Source organism: Pseudopodoces humilis, chromosome 4 (genome assembly GCF_049639895.1).
Source record: "Pseudopodoces humilis isolate 2021_Gansu_Grassland_sample_001 chromosome 4, ASM4963989v1, whole genome shotgun sequence".
NCBI classification, from domain to species: Eukaryota; Metazoa; Chordata; class Aves; order Passeriformes; family Paridae; genus Pseudopodoces; species Pseudopodoces humilis.
Genome location: NC_142203.1, coordinates 51,856,780 through 51,881,063, shown reverse-complemented (window position 1 = coordinate 51,881,063; position 24,284 = coordinate 51,856,780). Strand labels below are relative to the sequence as shown.

General features: G+C 38.4%; 1 protein-coding gene across 1 annotated transcript; it reads right to left on the bottom strand.

Annotated features, from left to right (window-relative positions):
• Positions 1–8,601: 8,601 nt before the first annotated feature.
• Positions 8,602–24,280, bottom strand: PTCD2 (pentatricopeptide repeat domain 2). Its single transcript, XM_005522766.2, is given in 12 exon segments — positions 8,602–8,713; positions 8,715–8,800; positions 10,174–10,287; positions 11,041–11,115; positions 12,536–12,649; positions 15,808–15,899; positions 17,007–17,085; positions 18,340–18,457; positions 19,260–19,389; positions 21,699–21,791; positions 23,905–24,085; positions 24,167–24,280. Coding segments are annotated over 12 exon segments (1,308 nt in total).
• Positions 24,281–24,284: the final 4 nt, after the last annotated feature.

The following is a 24,284-nucleotide window of genomic DNA, read 5'->3' as shown; positions in this document are numbered from 1 at the left end:
TCTTTTTCTGTCATTCTGATGTGAGAACTGATAAAGCTTCAAACATAAAGAAGAAGTTCTCAACAATGTCTCTGCCTTTTATTTCTCCTTTTTATTCCTCCCTTCCCTTTACCTCTCCCAAGTGATGACATTCTAGAGAAGGAGGATGATAAGTTTCCCAAATTATTTTGCTCATGTTTAAGCACAAACTTAGGACTTCTTTAATCATGTAAAGTGAATTTGTGAACAGATTCTGTTCTAATAAGGGATGCTGGATTCTCTGTCTCCAGTTCTGCAGCACATGGTGGCTGAAAGGACTGCAGGACCTCTCCTTCTAACACTGAAGTCAGCAACAAAAAAAAAATTGTTAAAATCTTGCCATCCAGAGCAAGATTCATTTACTGTCGTAAAGCTGAAAGAATTGTTAGAGCACTTGTAAGTACTTATGGATGCAATAATTGAAAGGGAGTTGTTACTTGGTGTGCTGGTTTGGGTTGAAGTAGAATTAATTTTCTTCTCAGTGGCTGGCATGGGGCTGTCACTTGGATTTGTGCTGAACTCAGGGTTGATAATACAGAGATGTTTTTGTTATTGCTGAGCAGAGCTTGCACAGAGCCAAGACCTTTTCTGCTTTTGGTACTGCCACACTGGTGAGGGGACTGGGGGTGCTTGTGAGGTTAGGAGGAGACAGAGCCAGGACAGGTGACCCAAACTGACCAAAGGGAGATTCCGGACCATGTGGCACCAAGCTCAGTGTCTGAAGTGGGGACAAGAAGGAGGAGTGGGGGCACACCTGGAGGGATGGAATTTGCCTTCCCCAGTAACCATTTTGCATGATGGGGCCCTGCTCTCCTAGAGAACTGCCATAGTATTGCACACCCATGAGAAGCAGTGAGTGGATTCCTTGTTTTGCTTTGCTTGTGTGCCTTGCCTTTGCAATTAAACTTTTAAACATTTAAACCTATTAAACTTTTTCTCAGCCCATGAGTTCTCCCGCTTTCACCCTTCCAATTCTCTCCTTGTTCTCTCTGGAGGGGGAGTGAGTGAGCAGCTGTGTGGGGCTTGACTGCTGTCTGGGGTTAAACTATGGGAATTCTTACTCAGCTGTTTCAAGTGTTATTATTAAGTTATCTTTTCCAATATTCTTTTCTAAAATCTTCCGTTGGTGCTACCAAGTCTCCTACTACAAGACATGTCCAGTTCCTAAAGTAAATGGGATAATTTGCTAGCCTGAATTGCCTAACGGCCACAAGAGTGGTGATTTTATATTTCATTTTGATGTTGCAGTTTTTTCTGGATATGGGTAAAGCGCTAATCTCTCTTCAAGCACCACACACAGCTCAGCAGGAGTGAGACTCCACAAACTTCCCTCAACTGCACAGAAACTGAAAACAAGGACTAGCTTACCACTTAGGAAACTGGACACAAAACGTCTAACTTACAGTCTATCTAGAATAAAAACCTTGAAAAAAACACCTTCATGTAAACCAAGACGGCAATTTCTTTTCTGGACCAGGTGCTGGACTGGATACAGGGGCTGGCTCCTGCAAGCATACATGCCCTTGAAATAGATTTAGCCAGACTAGCTATTATCATGACTATTTGTAAAGCACATGGTTGTCATGATTTGAGAATTTGCACTGCTATATTCTGTATAGAAAAGGGGTAACAGAGATTCCAGGTTTGAGTCCAGAACTTCCATTGTAACTCATAACCCTCATGTCTCAAGTGAGCATTGGGGACAGCATAGGTAATCACCAGTCTTAGTATCACAGAGACTAAAAAGAGAAGTTCTTCTGTAAAATTGTGTAGAAGACAGCTACATCATGGTGTTCTGGGAATATTAAATCTTTGTTTCTCACAAGACCAGATTGTGAGTAGATCATTCAGGTGTATAACAGAACAATTCAGTTTGAATGGACCTCCAAACCACAGCTCAGAGCAGGTCTTATCAGGTTAAGTTTCTTAGGGCCTTGTCCAGGCTCCAGGTGAGTCTTGAAGGCCTCCAAGAATACAGATTTTACATCCTCTTTGGGTAAATTCTTTCATTATTTGATCTCCCTCATGATAATTTCTTTTTTGTCAGTACCTGACCAAAATGTCCCAAGTTTCAACTTGTGGCCATTGTGCCCAATCTTATCGTCATACATTTCTGAGAATAGCGTAGCTCCACCATCTCTTTGTCATCTGATCAGGATGCTGTAGACAGAAATAAGGTTTTCTCTAAGCCTGCTATTCTTAAGGCTGAGCAAAACCATTTCTTTCAGCCTCTTTTCCTCTGACAATCTTGGTGGCAAAAAGGCAGAGTGCTTTAGTCTTCTCCCTGTCACTTGTCACCAGTTCCCCTGTCTCACTGACCAGTAGGGCCACATTCTCCTCATACTTTATTTTGTTGCCAATATCCTCAGAAAAGACCTTTCTTGCCATCCTTCACATTCTTTGCTAATTTCAAGTTCAACTAAGCTTTGTTTTCCCTGACTTAATTTCTGAATGTACAGGCAATGTCTTTGCATTCCTTCTCAGTAGTCTACCCTGCTCCCACCTTTTTTTTTTGTCTTTGAGCTCAGTCATGAGCTCTGTATTCATTATGGCCCTTTGCCAGCCTGTTAAGACTTTATACACATTGAGACAGATCCTTCTGGTGCCCTGAGAACATTGCCTCTAAAAATCAACCAGATCATCCCAGACATTTTCCTTCCAGGGTAGTTTCCTACAGGAACTTGTCCCTGAACATACCAAAACCTACTCTTCTGAAGTTTTGGATCTAGATTACTTCTCTCAGGATCTTAAACTTCACACTCTTGACTCCAAAAGAATCACTGTTACTGCAGCAAGCAATGCTGCCCTTTAGACTATCCGCAACTGTTGTACATTTATGAGTCACAGGTCCAAGAGGGCACCTTCCTTTACCTGTTCCTCTGTCACGTGCACCAAGATAACACCCTCAGTACATTCCAGAAATCTCCTAGGCTGATTGTGTCCAGCTATGCTGTCCTTCCATCAGGGTGACTAAGGCCCAGTCAGGAACTTGAGTCTGTGACATTCTCCAGCTGCTTCGAGAATGCCTCACCTGTGTTTGTGTGTGCATTCACACCGTCTTTATCAGGCAGGATGTAGCAGATAACCACTGAAGCATCCCTGTCCTCGTCTGTCATCTGATCCTTACCCAAAAGCTCACTATTCACTCATCACCTGTCCCAAGGCAAAATCCATGCACCTGCTTCATACAAAGCTCAACCTCTCCTCTTTGCTATCCTTACCCACCCAGTCTATTCTGCATACCTCCACTGCAGCACTATAGTCATGAGAACTATCCTACCACATCACCATAATCCTAACGAGGTCTTATATCTCCAGTTGTGTGTCACAATCCTCCTGCTTATCCCTTATGCTCTCAGATTTGTGTACAAGCATTCGAGATGGGTCCCAAATTGCACTGCTTTTACAGGGAAGTGAGCGAACCTTCCCTGCCATGCTGTTTGCCACATTTAGCTGCACTTTCTCTCTTGTGCCTTTGGTTCTCCCCATGTTGTGGTAACCCTCCTGGCATACCTCATGCAAAGGTATCTTCACTAGGTTAGAAAGCTTGTTTGCAAAGCTTCCTAAGCACTCTCTTTGTCAAGCACACCCCAACCCACCCACCAGTTCTCACTGTGACTGTGGTCACAGAAGCCAAAGGGCCGTCTGTGAGACCAGCCATGCAGCCAAACTTTGGCAGTCACACTCAGTCCACTTACACTTTTCCCTCTCTCCTGGTCGGCATCGGACAGACATCATCTGTTCCACTTGCCCTTTACCCTCCTCTCAATTGCAGTCATCCTTAATGCACTCCAGGTTGCTTTCAGAAGCATTGCAAATACCCACATGGAAGATCAGCAAAGGGTAAAAATGAAAAGAATAAACAAACCTTCACACATCCCAGACTAGCTCCTGGATTACTGCCTTCATCTCCATAGGAAGGAGTCTCCTTTAACTAACAGAGGGCTTTTACCCTTCATGCAGACACACGGTTCAGGCCCAGCTGACTTTGATCCCATACATGTGATCTGTGCACATGGTCCCTAACTCAACTTCCTTCTAACATCAGTGCTCCTGCATTTATTTTGAGCTGCTGCTTGGCACAAGAACTTCGAAGCTGACTTTACTTGATGGTACACAAGGGCACTATACACAAGGGTTTGTAACTAGAGCATCTGTACTTGGAAAAAACAGCATCTCTGCTTGGGGAGTTGAAGTCAGACTATCTCAGTTTTTACTGCACATGCTGGTGGAATCATTAGGAAATCCAGACAACTGCATAAAGACACAATAAAAGCCCCTGAAGGTCTACAGCCAGGTATCTTCAATAGCACAAGCAAAGATAGGTAAGAAAATAGCACTTTATTTCACATTAGAAAACATGGGACCAGTAGTACCAACAGCAGTTTTAAGCGTCCCTAGTTCATGTTGCTATTTAAATTTATCATTCAGATAAAAATGAAACTACTTAAAAAGGAGTCTGTGAGTAGGCAGCTAGACATTTGTTGAGTTCAAAATGTTGTTCATAAGCAGCAAGTTAAAAGAAACAGAAGATGAAGGTGGTGAATGACATCTTTTAAAAACTTCTTCTAAGGAGAATGTGACAGTAGAAGGACATGAAAGGAGCCACAACAGATGTAGTTTAAAAACAAATAAACAAGTCTCTTTCACAATCAAAAATTTTTAGAAGGATGCAAACCTGAAGCAACTTTGAAAAAAAGTCCAAAAGAAAAACAAAGTTGTATATCCTTAGACCTATGTGTGGTAGGTTTGCCTCCTTTCTATACTGCTGCAAACTTCTAACAAATCTTTGTTTCATATTATTTGAACTTGTTTAGAAGGTTCATCAAATATATGAATACTCTTCTTGAGGCCTGAAAGCATTCCTGAGCTCTCCTGCAATGACTAAGCCTTTCACCTTCCTTTTTTATTGTGCTGAAGAAGAAAATTAACTTGAGAGAAGCACAAAAAAAGGTGAACATTACTCACAAGACTCAAGATGTTTGTAGACAGAAATATTAAAAAAAGACAAGTATTAATTCATGGAGAAAAGCAGAAGCATCTAGAGCAGAGGAATGTCAGTCCTTTGAAGACTGAACACAATACAGACCCTCTCTGAACATAGAAATTAATGCTTTTAAAATTCAAGTCAGAAAAGGGGCCCAACTTTCTCTTAAAGGCATAGCAATGCAAGAATTTATAATTGTCATCTGTGTACAAAGAGCAACATCAACAGCCTGTCATCTAGGTCATTGATTAGGATTTCCACAGAATACTGTAAACACTGTATGGTGATCATTGACAAAAATGGTGTTTCAAAAAATGCTGTAAATTTCAAAGTAAGTGCTGTATATCTCTAGGTTTGCAGTCATTGCCAACCATTACTAACAATTTGAGACAGCTTTCAGTTGCCTGGATTTTCCATTCTAAGATGGCACACATTAAACAAAGGGCAAACCATTAATTCTGCCCTGCCCTTACATAAGTGACACTGCAGGCCATGCCTGGAAATAATGTTGGCCGGAGAGTACAGTCAAGAAACGCCACCTGCTGTCTCCTGGATCACTCTTTCAAAAGCCTGCTGCAATGCAAGGAGATGCACAAAACTCATGCTTCATTTTACTGGAGGAAGAACATTTGAGTATGATAAAGAGCAATCCTTTCCCACACAAGAATACCCCAAAGAGTTCTCAAATCCTCACCATAGCTACTTACAACACATAAAATTTTAAGCAGCACTTCCTACAGAATCTCTTTCTGTAAAACTTAGAGAAAAAGTGCAGCAATTCACTTTGAAATGTAAACGCCTTTGGTTTTTTCCAGATTGTTAAAAAACATTAATTGATCTTAAGAATGTTGACTTCTTTTTGAGTTCAAAGTTCATCATTGATAAAAACTGAGTATCAACTGCAGTAACAGCGCATATCCTATTCTCTGAAGCTGTCTCCAGAGAGAGCTGTCTAGCATCTCAGCCCTTGACATTCCAGCCACTCTAATCCAGTGAAACCCGTAAGTATTTGCTTATCTTTAGACAAGTTTGGGTTCCTGATCTTGGGTGCTGGGATACCAAGAGTCAACACCACCTAAGTACACTCAACTAAGCATCAGACTGGAGATTCTTCAACACAAAATCCAGTGTGCTAAGAATCGTGATACACCAAAAGATGAAACCATAAATAATCACCCAAATCCAAGATTACCCAAGTAACAGCCTCTGGGACTTACATGACACAAATTAGACTTAGCTGGAAATTAGCTGCGTAAATATCAGAACTTGCTTATTTCTCCCAGCTTTTCTTCCTAAGGGAAAATGTTAGCAGTCTTCTACAACACTTATAAGCAAGAGTTAATATTCTAATTTTAATTGTCTGAATTTTGTGTGTGTTTCTTTGAACCTATCCTTTAATCTTAAGCCTCTGCTTTCCACTTCTATGGAAGTACTATTAGTTAAGTGCATCTCCTTTCTTTCTCAAGACAAAGATCTTATTTCTTAAAAAAAAATCAACTTAATACTTTTGAGTAAACAAACTTCAAGAAAACAAGTAGTCAAGAGAAAAAAAGAATGGCAAACATCAAGTATTTTGACAATTTTAATAGAAGTTATGACTACTTCAGTTGCAGGTAGGATACAGCCTTAGTTAGGGACCTAAACAATTCTGATTAGAATGCATGCAAGCACACATGCACAGTCCAAGAATGCAACAACTTCTGGCAAATAATACAATTTTTAAAGTGCCATGACAGGAAATTAAACAGAAGTGAGTTTATGTATTTGCTATGCAAGGCTAAATGGGTCAAACTGTCTTTAATGGCCTTTAAAAATGTGGTATGTATACACTTTTAACACCAAACACCAAAGTTGTCCCAATCGTACTGGATGAGACCAGATGGTTTTCCTGTTCACACAAACAGAGTAAACTGAATTGTATTTTTGCCACTAATCCTTGCCACGCTGCAAGCAGCCTTTACAAATCTCATGTCAAATTTATTTGTGGAGAAGAGACTGGGAACTTCTCAGTGGTCCACATAGTACTGGAAATGTTGAAAGAATTTTCAGTGAAGGGAAATTAGAATTACATACTAGACTATATTACAGAGAAGGTAATAGCTATGTTCTTAGATTAATGTATGTAGTGCTTTAGTCTATGCCACCAATCATAAAAAGGGTATACAGGATTCACAGAAGTGTGATACACACTTCAAATTATTCTTCACTTGCATGAAATTCCATCTACTTTGTAGTAGTTTTTGTACATTTTAAATATTAACAGAACACACTGTGACAAAAGACATAAGTTACAGAGTTAGAGCCTCAGAAGGAAACATCCTGCCGGCTGTAGCCTCATCTGTTTTGAAGCATGGATGGGTTCTTGTTTCTTTGGCGTCTCACTGGTTTCAGTGATATTGATGCAGATATTTATTCACAGAAAATATACTCTGAGTTCTATCATCTGGTTGACAGAGTCAAGACAGACAGAGGGTGCAGAGACAAAATAAATAAGCAGAAGGGAGAGGAGAGATAATGCGGCCCAATTTGGCAAGTACCAAGCTGAGTTCCACCTAGTCTTGTGCTTAAAAGATTGCCAAGTTCTCTTACCACCATGTTCATCATTTCACATGCAAAGGCATCCAAAGGAACAGGAATGCTAGCCAAGGTATGTGTTTCCAATTCCTTCTATTCTGGATGGTGAGGGGGTTCAGATTCTTGGGTATACAGGACTCACAGACACAAACAGTTTTTTATTGCTCGAGTCAAGCACATTTGATCTAGAGTCATTAAAGCTGGACAAAATGAAGCTTCTTTGTACTTTTTCTTTGAACAAAACATAGGGTAAACTATGCAGATGGTGTAATTATAGCTAAAAATGTGATCATAATTGCTCTAAAAAACTTCCTATTACTTGCAAATTTGCATCAAGATTGGCTTATCCTAGGAATCTTAATACCAGAAAATTAGAAGGAAGCAATTTGTGAAGTCACTCACTCTGAAAGTGACTTTGATCAAGAATCTCCTTCAAGCAAGAAAGCAACCACTTGGTTACCATGCTAATTCCCATGGAATTCCCATGATCCCAGCTTATATGAAAAAAAATACTAATATATTTCTTTAAAAGAAAAAGATATTGAAGTGAACAAAAGATGCTTGCCTTCCCTCTGATTCTCTTGACATCTACAGACTTTGAATTAGTAGTTCAAGCACTTCCATGCCCTTTTATCTGGACTTCTGCCTGCCTCTATCCTTTCACTCAGAACATTACATCTGATGAAGACCACATTTATTTTCTTCTCCTGAACCACAGAAGTTAGCTCAGATACTCATACCACTTTGCTCACTTCCATCCATTCACAAATCCTGATACAAGAGCCTAAGGAAAAAGTCAAACCTTTCTATCACTCCCATTTCTAAACAATGCACAAATACCCGCTGTCACAGCTTTTTCTTAGGATCAAAATTGAAACATGGCAGTTATATGATCTGTATTTAAAATGAAATTTTATACAAACAACTTCAAAATGTTCACTGTGTAAAAAGGGAAAAGACATTATTTGAGCCTCGGTTATAAGAGATGCTATCAGCAGTTCAGCTTGTCATCAAATACTGAATTATTCAAACAACAGATTTGACCAAAGTGGATTAGCACCCTGATAGCCCAACTGTTTCTGATTTAAAAGCTTTGCAGTGGTCTTCTTTGAACTAGAAATCTGAAAAAGCATGATTATCTGCCTGTAGTTTTGTATAAATATTTCCTAATTTGACAGAAAGGTCAGGGTTCTCTTCCATCTTTTCCCTGACTGTAGCCAACTAAGAAAGAGAAGGTGACAGATTGTTGCAGTTCAGCAAGTGGAGCTCTCATTTTACCACCAGACTGAAGAAAAGCAATAACTCACAGTAAAAAAAGTACACAGTATAAGATAGGTGGCTAAGGCAATGACTCATAAGATGAGGATTTTATGAAGAGTACATTATGTATTACCACAAAAATGGTGGAAAGGCACTGGTTATCTACTAAAGGGAGTTTATTAGATTTAAAACTTCCTCAGAGTTGTACAATCCTATTTTCAGTCCTAGTACAGACAAACACAATTATTTTCTATTTAAAGCCAGGAAACACAATTGCTTCCTGGAATATACTTTCCAGATCAATTCTAATTATTATTATGTATCGTTGTAAATGCACAGTACAGTACAAATCCATAAAATTCAGACTACAGAAGACTGAGAAGGTCTGTTTGCCATACACAAGATTATGAGCTCAAGTATTAAGTAAATCCCTTTAAAAATATTATTATCAATAAGCATTTGTGAAAAGGGACAGTTAGGACTAAAGCTTAGTCTGTTATTAGCAGCTAAAATTTCCCAAACAGTCAAAATACAACACTAATGCATGTAACACTTATTGCAATGACTTTACAGGATGAAATGCTGCTTAAAGAATTTTTCAATATAGCAGTTAATATATATGGGCTATGTTTGGAAAGGCTGGCCCTCCCCTTTTCCTCATATTTATTATTTTGCATATTAGTTATTAATTTTGTTTAACAGGCAGCAATGAAAGGCTAAGTATTTAATTATTAACACAGTCCTAAATATCTTGTACTGTAGGCACATCCAAAATTAATGTACTACATAAGCTTCAGGAAAAACAGCAGCAATGCTGACAAACTGAGAGGGGCTATATATGTGCTCTGAAGGAAGCCTTCTTACTGTTCAAGACTGTAAAAAACATTTTTCACAGTAAAATACAGTTAAATAGCAAAAGCTACTATTTTCCATATCACACTTCCCTATATAGCATCATAGGTCTTTCATATATTACCAATCTAATAATACTGCTGTTACCAGAAACTTTATTCTGATTTCATATTAAATGAAAATAGCAGGGGAGGAAAGGAATTAAATAATTTAATGCCACTAGGGAAAGTGTCATCTACATTCAGATGAAATATGAGCTTCTAGAAGCAAGATCCACAATAAAAAATGAAGTTCTCAGCTAAGTGTTTTGTCCAAGAGTACAGGAAGCCAGCCAGCTGCTTTGGCAGTGGAATGCATCAGAACCCAAACTACTACAAAGGGCAAAACTACTAGCAGGGCAAACACAGTTACCTGCAGTTCTGTAGCTGAGCCACCACTGTCAGCCCAGTACCACGAACATTCTCTCATCACTGTATATGTACCACCTGCTCAGAAAACTCTGTTCTTTTCACAAAGGGAGGAGTATCTACTTCCACCGCTGCCTCTAATGCATTTATTACCTCTTTTAGCAAACCAGATCTGAGCTGGACAAGGACCTTAAAAATAAAATAAAAATGCACCACACAAATAGTACATATCATAATGCAAATTTTTACGGAAGAGTTAGAGGAAGCTGGGAAGCAAAGCAAGGCAAAATACACCTCCAGATGGTGCCCTGAGAAAAATCTATCCATTGCAAGGAAAGAGATGGAATGATCAATTTCCTCAAATGTTTGGGGTTTTTTACCAGCTGGGACCTAGACAGGAAGGGTGAAGCTTGAGGTACAGCTCCTCTGATGGAGCTGCACTATCTGCTCTTTTACAAAGTGTTTTTTACCATAGTTTAGAGGTCATTTATATTACACATGCATACTTTCTTTCAGATTGTAGACTGTATAACTAAAAAAAATTGGTTTATGTACACATGTGGATATGGTTTGTAGTGCTGAAGGAGGCCTGAAATGGGCAGAGCATTTACTTGGAGCTGGGTTTTTAAAATCTTTTGGCTCTAGAAGGCAAAAATCATAACTAGATACTGTTCATGGTTCCATGCTCACAGATGTAGGATTGGTCTACTTTACATTCCCACCTGAGGTAGAAAGTGATTTTAAAAGTAGGTGGAGATTGTTACCAGTTCAGAATGTAAGTCATCCAACTGACAGAAATTGCCTGTTGGCTCAGAAACAAGCTCAGCAATACTACAACACATGCCTGTACCAGAGACTAGTCTTCTGTTACTTTTCACATGGGAGTTAATTGGCAAGTGCAGCATACTTTGCAAGATTTTAATACAAGGCAAGCATACTTACTTTAAGATTATTGTATAGTTTGTTCTCTGTTCTCATTATCTGGGATCAATAAAATTTGGCTTGTGCTATATCATTCTGGGAAGGAATCATAAAAAATAAAAAATTAGTCATACATGTGTCAAAACCATGCACAATAAAAGAAAAACAAGAGTCCTTCACAACTTTTCAATAAATCAAAAAGCAGCATCGAGAATGCCTTTACCAAGACTATAGACACCAAACAGCACCCAGCCTGCAAAAGGAATACCCCATGCCAGAGTTCCCATGTCATCAGGCTCTTTAGTACTGTATGTCCATCACATGTAAATGTCCCACTATTAAGCATGAGATCATCTAAAAGATGGAAGGTTTACACACATGCTCAGTTCAACACATGCCAGAGTGATGAAGTGCAGCATATGTTACTCTGTATATTTATCCTGCCCAGCCCATCTAACCTTTTGGACATACACATTTACAGTACTGTATCTATGTCATCAATTGATTTTTATAGACAGTAAATGTTACACTGACATTTACTAGAGCAAACAATGCTACTTGGGATCAAGAAAAATCTTATTTACAGCAAGTAAGAAGTCAAAATTCATTCAGCTTAAGGAACAATTAAATGTAATGCGGAACATTATTCCATTTACAAAACAATAATTTTATCATGTCATTGTACTTCAGTGATGCTATTTTTCAGACTCTCCATTCACAGAGATAGAGCAAAAAAACCCGCAGACTGCATAGAAACTTTTAACAATTCTAGTCCATTCATTTAAATTTGTGAGTAAGACCAAATTTATAGCACTTCCAGTGTCCCTAACCTCTGTTTCAACATGGAACAGAGAAGGTTCAAGACATACTCAACCTGTATACACAAATAAATGGCAGAGAAATCCAAACTTGATTCCAAACTTCAGAATTCCCTAATAGTAATTCTTCTGCTCCATTTTTCACCCTGTGCTGCCTCAGTGCCTTTTCATATCAGTCCTTAGGCATGTGAGGTATATCCTCATCCTCAAACCTTCCTGGGCAGAAACATGTTGTGGAGAAAGTCCACCTCTCCAGCAATAAGGAAATACACATCAAAGCCTTTGAGTCTTCTTCCCAAGACAAACATTTAAAAGAGATGATTGTGCATACACTTTAAACTATCATTTTAATTCTATTTCAAGGAAATTGCCACTAAATAGCAGTATCCGCAGGACTAGATCCACGGTGACACTTAACGTGTTGGCCTAACTCTGTAATTTTTAAATTTTCTACATGTTACTGTCAAAAAATATGTGTACATTAGACTCAAGACGTATGTTTAGATTTAGAAACTTCCATATCAATTTGTGTGAGTGCTGTCTATAATCCTACTCCTTCAAGAGCCTAAAAGTTCCAATACTTGAAGCTATTACATAGTTATGGTTTCTTCCTTTCACTATCTCTCTACAACAAAACTAAAGCATATCTCTCTCTACAGAGACCCAGGCAAAGACAAAAACAAAAACAGAGACTGTACCTGCTTGAGAGCAGTTGCCATTGCAAAGCAGTATGCTCTCAGTGACAACGTGTCCCCTTTAAGCTGTGCTCCTTCAAGCAGTCTCACAGAGGTTTTGGAAGACTCCAGGTTGCCCTGCATAGAAATAGCAGAGAAAGTTGTGCTTATTATTCTGGTTACCTGAAAGGACTATAAGCACCAGCAACCATATTCAGAAAGTATTCAGAAGTCAACATATTGTACAATCACAAAGTCAGTATGTATCTGAACCCAACCAAGCAGATTCTCTGCTTTTTGAGAAACACAACATCAAAATATGATACTCGCAGTGACAGAGGTCACAGAAGGGTAAAAATAATTTCTATTATTTTAACAACTACACCTTCCCTAACTACTTGGGCTTCTGCAGCAGATGAAATAGTCCCAGCAGTATACTAAACAAATAAAAATTTTCATTTGCACTTTCAAATAATTTCTAAATCAGGAGGAAGATTAATTTTTGTTGTTATTTTATTCTAAAAGCTATATTAGATAGTTACTGAAAATCAACATTTTCTAAGCTTGGAACTATTAAGTATCATTCCACTAAAGAAATCTGTGTATGTGTGAATTTGAACATTCAGCCATTTTTAACTCTTAAAAAACGTTTCTAAAGCATACATTCTAATATTACAGCTTAGACATTTGCCTTTTTCCAACACAGAAGGCTTCCATTATTGTTTAGAATTTTCAACAGACAACAATAAAAGGGAATGATTTTAGCTGTATGCTACCTCTCAAACTAGCAACTCTCCAAACCAATGCTGCTCACACTGGAAATTATGAGTGGAACTGACTGGACACCAAACAAAATAGTATCTGTCAAACCTAAAATCTGGCAGCAGGAAGGTTTTGTAACGATTGGTACTACCAATACAGATAAGAATCCTCAGATTTGGTGTTGATTTCTAATCCTAGTATTCAAAGTGTCATTCCTGCAAAATATGGTTTAAAATATGTTCCTTGAAAATTTAGAAATATTTTCACCACCAGAAGATTGATTATTATTATATAAATACTTTGTCATCATCAAAAGGCCTATAGTTCTTTCCTGCACTAAAAGAAAGACCATTTGTTACCATGCCTTATGGCAGTGCCTTACAGTGACTCAAACCATCCCAGAAGTGTTTTAGAATTGTGTGGAGGCCAAAGAACCAGTCAAGCTGAAGCACACTGCTCTCCCATGGAGAACTCATCCATAATCCACAGACCCTATTTTTATGGAAAGCAAAATTTCTCCCCCAGAGACCTTTGCAACCTAATGCTAATCTCTGGTTCACCATTGGTTCTTCCCTTTACTCTCCACCCCTGTGTCTGCATCCTATTGGCTACTGGTTTCTCCCCACCCCTCACCTTCCCTATATCGACCCCATTTTTTTCCTAGTTTCAGGGAGTCTCTGTGCTGGCTCCCTTCACAGAGGGGTGTGCTGTAATGGAGGCTGATTTCTCTGTGGAATTGCTGGCCAGAAACCCAGTCCTTTCTTCCCTGCATTGTCTGCGAGAAGCTGCTGCCCAGCTAGACACCACTCACCAGGCTAAGAGAGGGACATTCCTGTGTCTCGTGGCACTCCTGCCACCTGGGCCACCACAGCAGAGTTGACCTCAAAAATACCTCTATGCAAAGATTAATTAATGCCTTTGTTTATACACTGCAAATAATTTGAGTTTTAAGCCTTGTACATTTTTCTGTATTGGTCTCTGGCAAGGTTATTCAAATGATACCAAGAATGGTAAAAATCCAGCAAAGCTTTTAATGATACCAGTACCGTTATTTCTATTATTTGAGTACTGCATCTTGAAGATACTTCATTTCAAAAATTAATCATTTTTTCTGACATATTTTATCTTGCATCATGAGAAAAAGCAAGTTTGAGCTTCACATTTTCTCCTCCTCCTGTGACGAGTGACGAGTCAACAGATTAGGATTTTAAGAGATTAGGATTTTAAAAGAGCTCCACCTAATCCTCTTTAGTGCATAAAGGGTTACTACAGTTTATTCCCCCATTGATAATATTTATCTTAGTGAAAAAGCCCCACAAATTCATTGTGACTATTTAACCCAACGAGTGCAGAATCATCTCTCCCTCTCTTTTTATCAATAGTAATAACGGGCTGGGTTCTCTATTGAAAACATATGTAGACAGAAAAGAAGCCTTGTTAACCTATTCCTGTTGCACATGCATTGTATCCCAGCGTTCTGGCTGCAGGCCATGTTAAAAAAAACACGGAAAGATTTTAAGAAAGAAGCTACCTAAAGCAGACCTAAAGGCAGCTTAATCCATAAAAATTGGGGATTTCAGAAAAACCACATTAACTACTGCGGGTTAGACTAACTCCTTATTATCACATATGCACTCAGTTTCGTTGTATGGTTAACTGAGAAGCCTGAGGAAGTTTACTCTAGTGGTATAATTTTTTTCCCCAGCTAGTGTCTTTATAAAAGATGAGGAAATGGAAGAAGAGTTTCCAAATTAGTTGGGGAAAGTTTCATATTAAAATTTCAAGCTGCAGAACTGACTCAAATCTGGAGAGGAAGATAAAAATAAAAAAGTTCTAGGATCTTACTTTGCTATGAAAAGGGAACAGTTCTAAAAAAACACTCACAGAACTGCTGTATTTTAGTTTCTTACCATGCTCATGCTCTTTTTCTTTGAGTTAAACATAAAGCTCAAGGAGCTGCCTGTTTACCTAAAGGCATTCATTTATGTTTCTTTTCTCTGCTCAGCTGTCCATCTTCATCAGACATGTAGGGAATAGATTACAATTCTATTCCTTGTCCAATTTGTGTACAATTACAGAAATGGTTCAAGACTGCTTGTAGGGAGAGGGGAGAAATGCTAGGGGATGTTTGGCAAACAGAATATATCATGTATATGCCTTAAGGAAATGAGCCTATAAAACCAATACTGAGGCTGAAGCACATAGTATTTATTGTTTGAAGAGATGCAAACATCACAGAGAAATAATATTCTAAGGTAATCAAAGGCTGTATTAAATTTGTTCCTTAATGCTAATGTCCATGCAACTTTTTAGATATTTGCTTTGTGACAATAGTTTGTATGGGAAACAATGTATGTGCACGATATGTACCATGAAGCACCTTAGGACTTACATATGTTTAAAATACTTGCACTAGATACAAAATCATGACACGGAAAATATGGAAATCCAAACAAAATCCAAAATTTAAAATCCAAAAAAAAAGGAAGTGATAGAGAAGGCATTTCAAACACTTTTTCATTTATAACGCTTACCAGTTTATAGCATATTGCAACTGCAAGTAGATAGGTTTCTTTGTTGAAAGCTATACCTTGTTTTTTAATTTCTACCAAAACTTCCAAAGCACCTTTCAAAAATACATTAGTGTTACTCCCTTCATAAATATAAGGCTATACCTCTCATAAGTGAAGAAACAATTCAATAACATGTAAGTTCAATAAGTTTATTTGAAAATATGAATGCAAACCAAAATCTGTTATTTGAAAAATTCAAAACTTTTAATGCAGGGTCATTTGGATCACTTTCAACTTAGCAAGGAGGTTTTCAGATCACACTAGCATATGGCCTTATTCTTCTATTATTTTTATATGAAAATCTAAAACTAAATTCTATATACTTGAAAAAGCCACCCTCATTGTTCCTAATTGCCCAGAAAGCTTCCACCACTGTAGGGAAACTACATACAATCTCCTCATTAACTCACATGGTCACAATGCTGGATTTAGGTGGTGATCTAGGTTTCTTTTACAGTGGCTCAGTCTAAACTTTTAGGACAACTGCTGGACTTAAATTTGCCAAATGTTAACAGACCAGACAAGTTCAACAGATATCAAATAAAGGGATTCGCTTGCAAAGCTTTAAGGTTTTCTTATGGAAAGTCTTTTAAGTTAGGTCAGATGACTTCTTCTTGTCTTCACAAAGGGCCAAACTGATTTGAAGCAGTGGACTTTTACATTGCAGTAGCCACTCTGTGTAAGGATACAAGTAAGACAAACCAAAAAAAGGATATAGTGTGGTTTTGGAAGAAAGGTACTCTTCCTTGCTCTGACACAAATGCAGAATGGAGAAAAAAATTGTTGAGGAAATTAACATTCCAAAGCTCACATAAACCAGATTTTGAATTGAGAAGAAAAAATGCTATGGGAAATTATGAAGCAAAGAAAAGTAACACTTTAGTGAAGAGGGTTTGGGGAAAGGCTCTCTTGGATAACAACCATTCTGTGGAACTTGGACGGCAAGAATTCTATGGGAAGTATGAAACAAATTGATCCTTCAATTTTTTATTACACACTACACTGCAACTCATTCACATCTACAGTTATTTATACGATGTTTGGCCATCTAAAACCACAGCCCATCAGCAAATACACACACGCCCACACACACACACACACACCCCCCACTTACAGTGAGAAGCATCCTCCCCAAAATTAATTTGTTTTAGCAAACTTGCTTTCAAAATGGCCCTTTTTAAACAACATAGTCATCAAAATATGGAACGATGTACTGTCTGAGAAAAAAACATGCAATTTCTGGAGAGGAAATAGAGCAAGCATAAAAAAAGTCAGGACAGTGAAGAATCTTACTGTGAACAGCATTTAGCAGGTCTTCTTACTGGAATAAGTCTCATCTTTACAAGTTCAGCATTTAACTCTCTGGATTCCCTGACTGTCTATCTCTGTCAAATGACATCTAAAATACTAGTAACTCATTGTGGTCAAAAGCTCACTAAAATTCAACAGAAATTTCCTGGAGAGTCCCACTACCATTTTTTCTTAATGACCTCTAAGTCAACGGAACCATGAAATTGAATGATTTTTTGCTAATCACAATATCAAACGATCAATACAAGACCTTGAGTGATGATGGTAAGAGTAGCAGAAGAGAGGGGAATTAAATTTTATGTTTCTCTTCAACTACACTGTATGTTGGGAATAGACAAGTAAAATATCAGAGGTATTGAGCCTCCGAAGGAGAATCTGGAGAAGTGTTACTATACCTTACTATCCACCAGTTACTATATACTGTAAGGACAGCAGCTCCTGTCTTAATGATACAGATCTCAATAAAAAAAAAAACCCCTCAAACTGATATAGAAACTACATACACTCTTTCTAACACATGCCTAGGTTAAGAATAGTAGCAAGACTTCTACCATTTCTGGCTACATATATGTCATGCCTTAATGAATTAATATCAGCAAGATTTTCACTGTCTGTGAGAGATTTTTGAAGTGCACACAGAATTTTAGAGATGTTCAGAAACAAGTCCTTCAGTTTCTTCAGTACTAAAATGGCCAAATTCCTGAGCTGATGAGTACCATACCACCTCTACAGGGTTCAGAGAGATACTGACGTACAGAGCAACAGGTAAATCTGTTGGTGCAAGTAATCCAAGGAATTGCAGAGGACTAACAAAGAAAAACTCGCAAGTGCTCATTTCCAAGAATGATATAATGCAACATAGGATGCAGGAAAACATGCATCAGCTGTATTAGTTTAAGTCATTATTCTTTCATCAATACTTTTTATTCACTTCTTATTCAAATGATGCAATCATACAGAAATAAAGTCACCAATCAAACTAACATTTAATTTCCTTTTAATTAGTGTATTAAAATAAAAACCATGTAATCTGCATGTGTACACTAATGTCATAGACATCCTTGTTACTGCAACGCATCTTCAAGTCTATCAGCTCATGTAAGGCTCGTGTGTAGCATACCATTACTCATATTTGACTAACAATAAGAACAATAATATTTTTAATATATATAGGGGAATTACCTGATCTTTGCTAAATTCTACTGCAGGTCTTTCAAGGTCTAGCTCATAACACAGCCTCATAAAGAGTGGTCCAAATTTAAAATTATATAAGGCTGTGACTCCATTCTGTTCATGGTATCTATGGGAAAGATTAGAAAATTAATCACACAGGGCAGGGAATTTACCAAGCTTTTTTTACAGCAAGATCTGTAGGTGCAATGATAGAGGCACACTTTCCTGGATGAACCAGCCAAAGATATATAGATAACATGAAATTAATTTTAAGGAAAATTATTGTTTTGATCAAACAAGTAAGTTAACTGGTAAAAAGTAATCTCTTTTATTACCAATAAAGTAACCTTCAATGGATAAATACTAGAATGTGCCTCTGCCTTGAAAATCCCAAGCTATTTTATCTTCTGTTCATGGAACAACAACAAAGGAAGTTGCAGACATTTATTTTAGCAGCAGTACCTGCTAAAATACCTCAACAAAAAGATAAAGCATTTAATTTTCTTCTCTATAGTCCTATATTGTATTTGCTGGGAAAGTTTCCATTCACAAAACCTCCTGTTATTGACTACTGGTTGCAGGCTACTTTACAACCAGGCATGTCTTGGCTGGAATGTCCCAAAACATGGAATGTCCAAAACATGTCCCCAAACCTCTGCCTCACTGTGGGATAATTTTTCTCTCTGGTTCACTGTACCGTAGGACACCACTTTGCCCTCATAGCTTAACTCTCCTTTGACCTGAAAGTCTCTAAAGGGTTGGGAGAGCCAAAGTATTTAAACAAAAATAGAGCCTTAAATTAAGGTATTAACTGTGCATATTGCAACTCAACCAGGACAAGACCTCAACTGCAGATATAACCTGGGATGATTTAATTAAAGTAAAAAGATAAAGACAAAAAAGAGTATTACCTGGATTGTTAAAAATACCTGTAAATAACTTTTCTGGCTAGTTCCACTTCAGATGAAGTCTGACATAAATGCAGCAAGTTTTTTAATTAATTTCTGAGAATTATTCCATTTTTCCTTAGTATTTTTTTAATGTTTTTAAAATATTGATCTCAAAATAAAACACATACAGCAGCAGTCTATAGGCAATTCTATTCGCTGAGTTACATACTTGGTACCTGAGACATGAAGACTCAATGAAGAAGAACTCTTGCTTTTTTCACAAAGAAAACTGCATAAAACTTCTGACAGACAAGCATGCCAATGTGTTGCCATGAAGTCATGTCAGACTTAGAAAACCAAGGAGATGCTTACTGTGAACTTAATTTCACTACATATGTTATGGAGCCTATCAGGAAATGCAAGTTTTAACAAGGAACAAAGTTTTGTGTTTATGTTCTTTTTCTAAAAAGCAAGCAAGCAAACAAAACCATTTCCACTCAGCATTCAAATGACGGTAAGAACTCCTATTCTATACTGCTCATACAGAAGACTCAAATTCCTTCACAGCTGATGAACACACAAAGATTTTCATACATAATCTACCTTTTTCTTAAATAGCCATAAACTTGGAGATGCTATCCTTCTGCTTCAGAAGAGAAGATTCTCTATTCAGCACATTTTCCTATGACAAAGCAAGCACAGAGACTAGTCCTTCAGTTGGTAATTTCAAGCCTCCGACTCAGATATGCACACGATTAAAATCACATATACCATCTGGCAGCTCCATTCCTCTCATGGTGCTGCCACTGTCTTGGGCTGGGAAATGAAATTTTTGTAGCAGTTGCTGGGTCACTGCTCTTCCCAAGCTAGTAACCTGCACAAGGGATGCAAAGTAGGCATCCCAAAAAACAACAGTGTACAGTTACTTAATACAGTTACTTAAATCTGTTGCAACATGCAAATATGAATCCTTACTCAAGACTGAGGTACAGAATTAAAGCCTGTGAAGCCAGATGAACGCATATGTACAAGTATGCATATATAATGGCTGTGATGCGTTCAAAGGAATTTCAGAATTTCAGAAATTAAAAAATATTTGGGATCTGAACTGTATTTACATAATTCTAGCTAACTATATAACTGCTGTAGCTAGTAGTATAACTATTGTAACTACTCTAAAATAATTGTAAATACTTGGCCTCATGACAACAATAAATATTAGCTATTTTATATTCTGTATAACAGTTATTACTGCTTTTCCCTAAACTTTCTAAATCAAGTTTATTACTAGCCATAATTACTTCTTTTCATCTTTAAAGTACAACATTAAACATTCAATACAGAAACCATGCACACATACAGACAAATAGGGGCTTGGAACAATGCTTTCATTTGTTTTCAAAGGATACAGTTTGCCAAAACCAGAAGGTCAACTGTCATCTATAGGGTGAAATATTTGGCTTCTACTAACCTGCTTTAGCACGAATGATTGACCTTCAGCAGTAAATTCAACATTCCTCAAGTACAGGATGAATAAACTACAATATATCATTATCCCAGCAAAATATAATGATATTATGGCTTACAACTGCACAATTTAAATTCTGCTTAATATAGAAAAAACATCAGGATGATTTTACTTCCCTTACTGTCCCAGAAGAGTGCTTTATATTAAACTAGATTTGATTATTTGTCTCTTCTTGCCTTAAAATTAACTACAACCTTTGGAATAGTTGTCAATTTGTATCACTAGCACACACATGCATGATAAACCAGGAATTTTACCTTGCTCTTCTTAAATAATAAGGGCAGCTTTATGTTTATATTTATGTTTATGTTATATTTATTTTTTCTTAAAGAAAAGAATTTGTATACATTTTAAATAGCATGACAAAATTAGAAAAAAATCCACTGATCCTGCTCCTACATTTAGTTAGAAAACATGAATTTGGTTTTCCTATTCTGAGTAGCATGTATCATTTGGATTTGGGTGTACAACTGAGAAATCACATTAAGCAAAAAAAATCTAAAAAAATATGCTAACAAAATTTAGGGAGCAAATTTTAAAAAATAAATTACTGTGAAAGCCCTTTTCTGGATAGTAGGGTTACTGTTTAGCTTTGTGTTAACTTTCTGTGCTGATACTATACTTGAAGGAAGATTTGTAGACTGAAACAATTTTTTCTATTAGACTACCTAATGAAGTTGGAAAAGCGAGGGCACAAACATTTCAGGTCTTATGTAAACACCTTACATACATGAAAGCTTCTCAACACGTATTCTCAACACACCATAACTAATATTACATTTCATTCTACAAAGCCTCAGATCTTCCAATAATGTTAAGTACAAAATATTTGCAAGAGGAAAACATAATTTGTTTCTTTAAATCAGGTCAATTGGTCATATTATTATGGCTTTGATTTTTTGTTTTCTAAGACTTATGCAAAAGTAGTGACTGCAAAACAAATGGTATACCTTTATTGCCATGAAACTCATTTCTAATTGCCACCTTCATCTGCTGAAATTCTTGTAGCTTTATATCTTCTTCTGTTAGCAGATACCGCTTCCCTGTCATAAGAAAAAAAGAGAAAGGTTGAGTTTTATGTTACACTGTATGATTTGATAGTATGGAACCTGGCATGTATGAATTACTGACAACGGTGTGATGCTAGACCATTGGGCTATGACACTAAAAAACAGACTGCAAAAACTGCAGTTACTCACAACACTGACAAAAGAACCCAAATAATATGTCAGAGCTTTCCAGAGCTTGTTTGTACAAAGTTGAAGAAGTATCTAGTTATTGGATGTGCAAAAGAAAGACTAGAGGCTCCATTCCTCTCCACTAAGCTAAGGTACAAGAAGGTTCTGCACAAAATTCCTGCCCCCTCCTTTGTACTTTTGTAAGGATTTATCTTGTTTTCCTTTGTTTTCCACAATTCACTTGTGGCACAGCTTGCTTGCCCCACAGATGCTGTTCTTGCTGCTATAAAATGAAACAGTCTGGAAGCTCCAAATGCAGTAGGAAGACACAAAAAGCTTATTTTTTTAGTTTATAAAGACAAGTATATTATCTGGATTGTAGTAACACTTGGGAGACCTAGTAATGTTCTGCTGTAGTACAGACACCAGAGGTAAGACAGTCACTGAGTCTAGAATGTCAAAATTAACTTTGGGTGCTGACTTTACTTGCACTGTGTTGCAAGCTGCTTTAAAACAGCATCATGCATAAAACTATTTGACAAGCTTTTGCTGTCACAAAAACAGGTGTCCAGAGGATTTTTATTTGCTACTACTGACTTTGTAACAGAGAGTAACAGCTTACACTGTTACACTCTAATATTCTAAGGTTTTGGCTTATAAAAAACTCTTCTAACCATGAAAGGACCAAGTATTGAACTGAGTTAGATTGTTTATTCTCATTCTGCATATCCCTGGGAAAATGTAACTGGCCACATAAATAAAAACTCTTATTTTCTAAGCAAGTGAAGCATGATAATGACACGCTTCATAAAACCTGAAGAAAGCCATTAAATGGCACATTTATCCATTAAATTTAATAGAAACAGTTTCAATGGATAAACAAATATATTTTATTCAGCATGAAATTGACCTGTATTACCCTGCCATTTCCTTCCCACAGACCTCTGCTGGTCTAGCACTGAAAGACCCGTCCTTGTCATGGGCCTTTCCAAACTTGGTGTACAAATCATTCTGGTGCCTGGGGTGGGACTAGTGCACCACACATCATGGACAGTCAGTGGTCACAGTGTCAACAGAGAGTAGGGCAGCAGAATTTTATCCTTCTTGAATTCAATTTGCTGAACTACACAGTTTAGAATCCTTAGATTCATACCTTACTTACAGTGTTACAGAAATATTTCAAAACCAAAGGGACCACCAAGGAAAAATGAGATGGATATGAGAGCTGGCATGTGCAGGTGGTACAGGCTACCCCAGGGATCTTAACCAACCAACCTGCTTAGCATCAGGCAAACTGCAGCCATCTACCTGGCCAGGCCCTGAAGGTGATGGGCAGAGCACCACTCAGAGGGAGGGGTCTCCATGTCTCTGAGGGGTTATAACAGAGGTGCAACCTGAGCAAAACTCTCAGCACTGCTGGCACAGTGGGCCAGGAGCCCAGCCAGGGCCTAGGCTGGGGAGCCCTCTGCCATACACCTCTTTTCCATATGCCTCTTTTTCCTAATCTCTGAATCTCAGGCGCTGGAGAAGTTTGTCATCCTCCCAGAATAAATACACAGTTATGAAGCTGCATGTTTATTTGTTTGTTTGGTTTTTTTTAAAGTGTCATACCCTGACAGCAGCAAGCAGGGGATACGCTGACTAACACTGATCTCAGGGGTGACCTTATTTTTCAGTGGGGCCTACAAGAGAGCTGGAGTGGAACATGCACCAGGGCATGTAGTGCTAAGACACGTGGAATGGTCTTCAACTAGAGTCACAGGCTTTGATTAGAGAATAGGTTTAGGTAAGATAGGAGGAAGACATTCTTTGCTGTGGGGGTGGTGAGACAGTGGAATAAGCTGCTCAAAGAAACTGTGGATCTAGCATTCCTGGACACGGTCAGGGCTAGGCTGGATGGGGCTCCAAGCAGTATGGACTAGTGGAAGGTGTCTCCTTGGCACGGAGTTCGAAGCGGATATTCAAGGTCCCTTCCAACCCAGGGCATTAGGTGATTGCATCACCGATTCTGTAACGCCGACTTTTCTCGTGGGGCACCTCTGCCGCGCCAGCTCGGCCTGTCCACCGCAGCGCAAACCACGGCGCTCCCTGCGCCGAGAGAGGCATCCGCGCAGAACTACAGCTCCCGTCAGGCACACAGCCGGCACCAGCGGCCGGGCCTGCTGGGAGCCACAGTACTACCGTAGCTCCCCAGCCAGCGGGTATCCCGGCGCCCACCCCCGCCGCACAATCCGCGGTACCTGCGGGCACGCCGCCCCAGCCCCCCGGGGCGGGCGGGCGGACCGGCCGACCCCCGGGCGGCGCGCTGCCTCCCGCACCTCCCGCCCAGAGCCGCCCGCCAGCACCGTCGCCATCTCA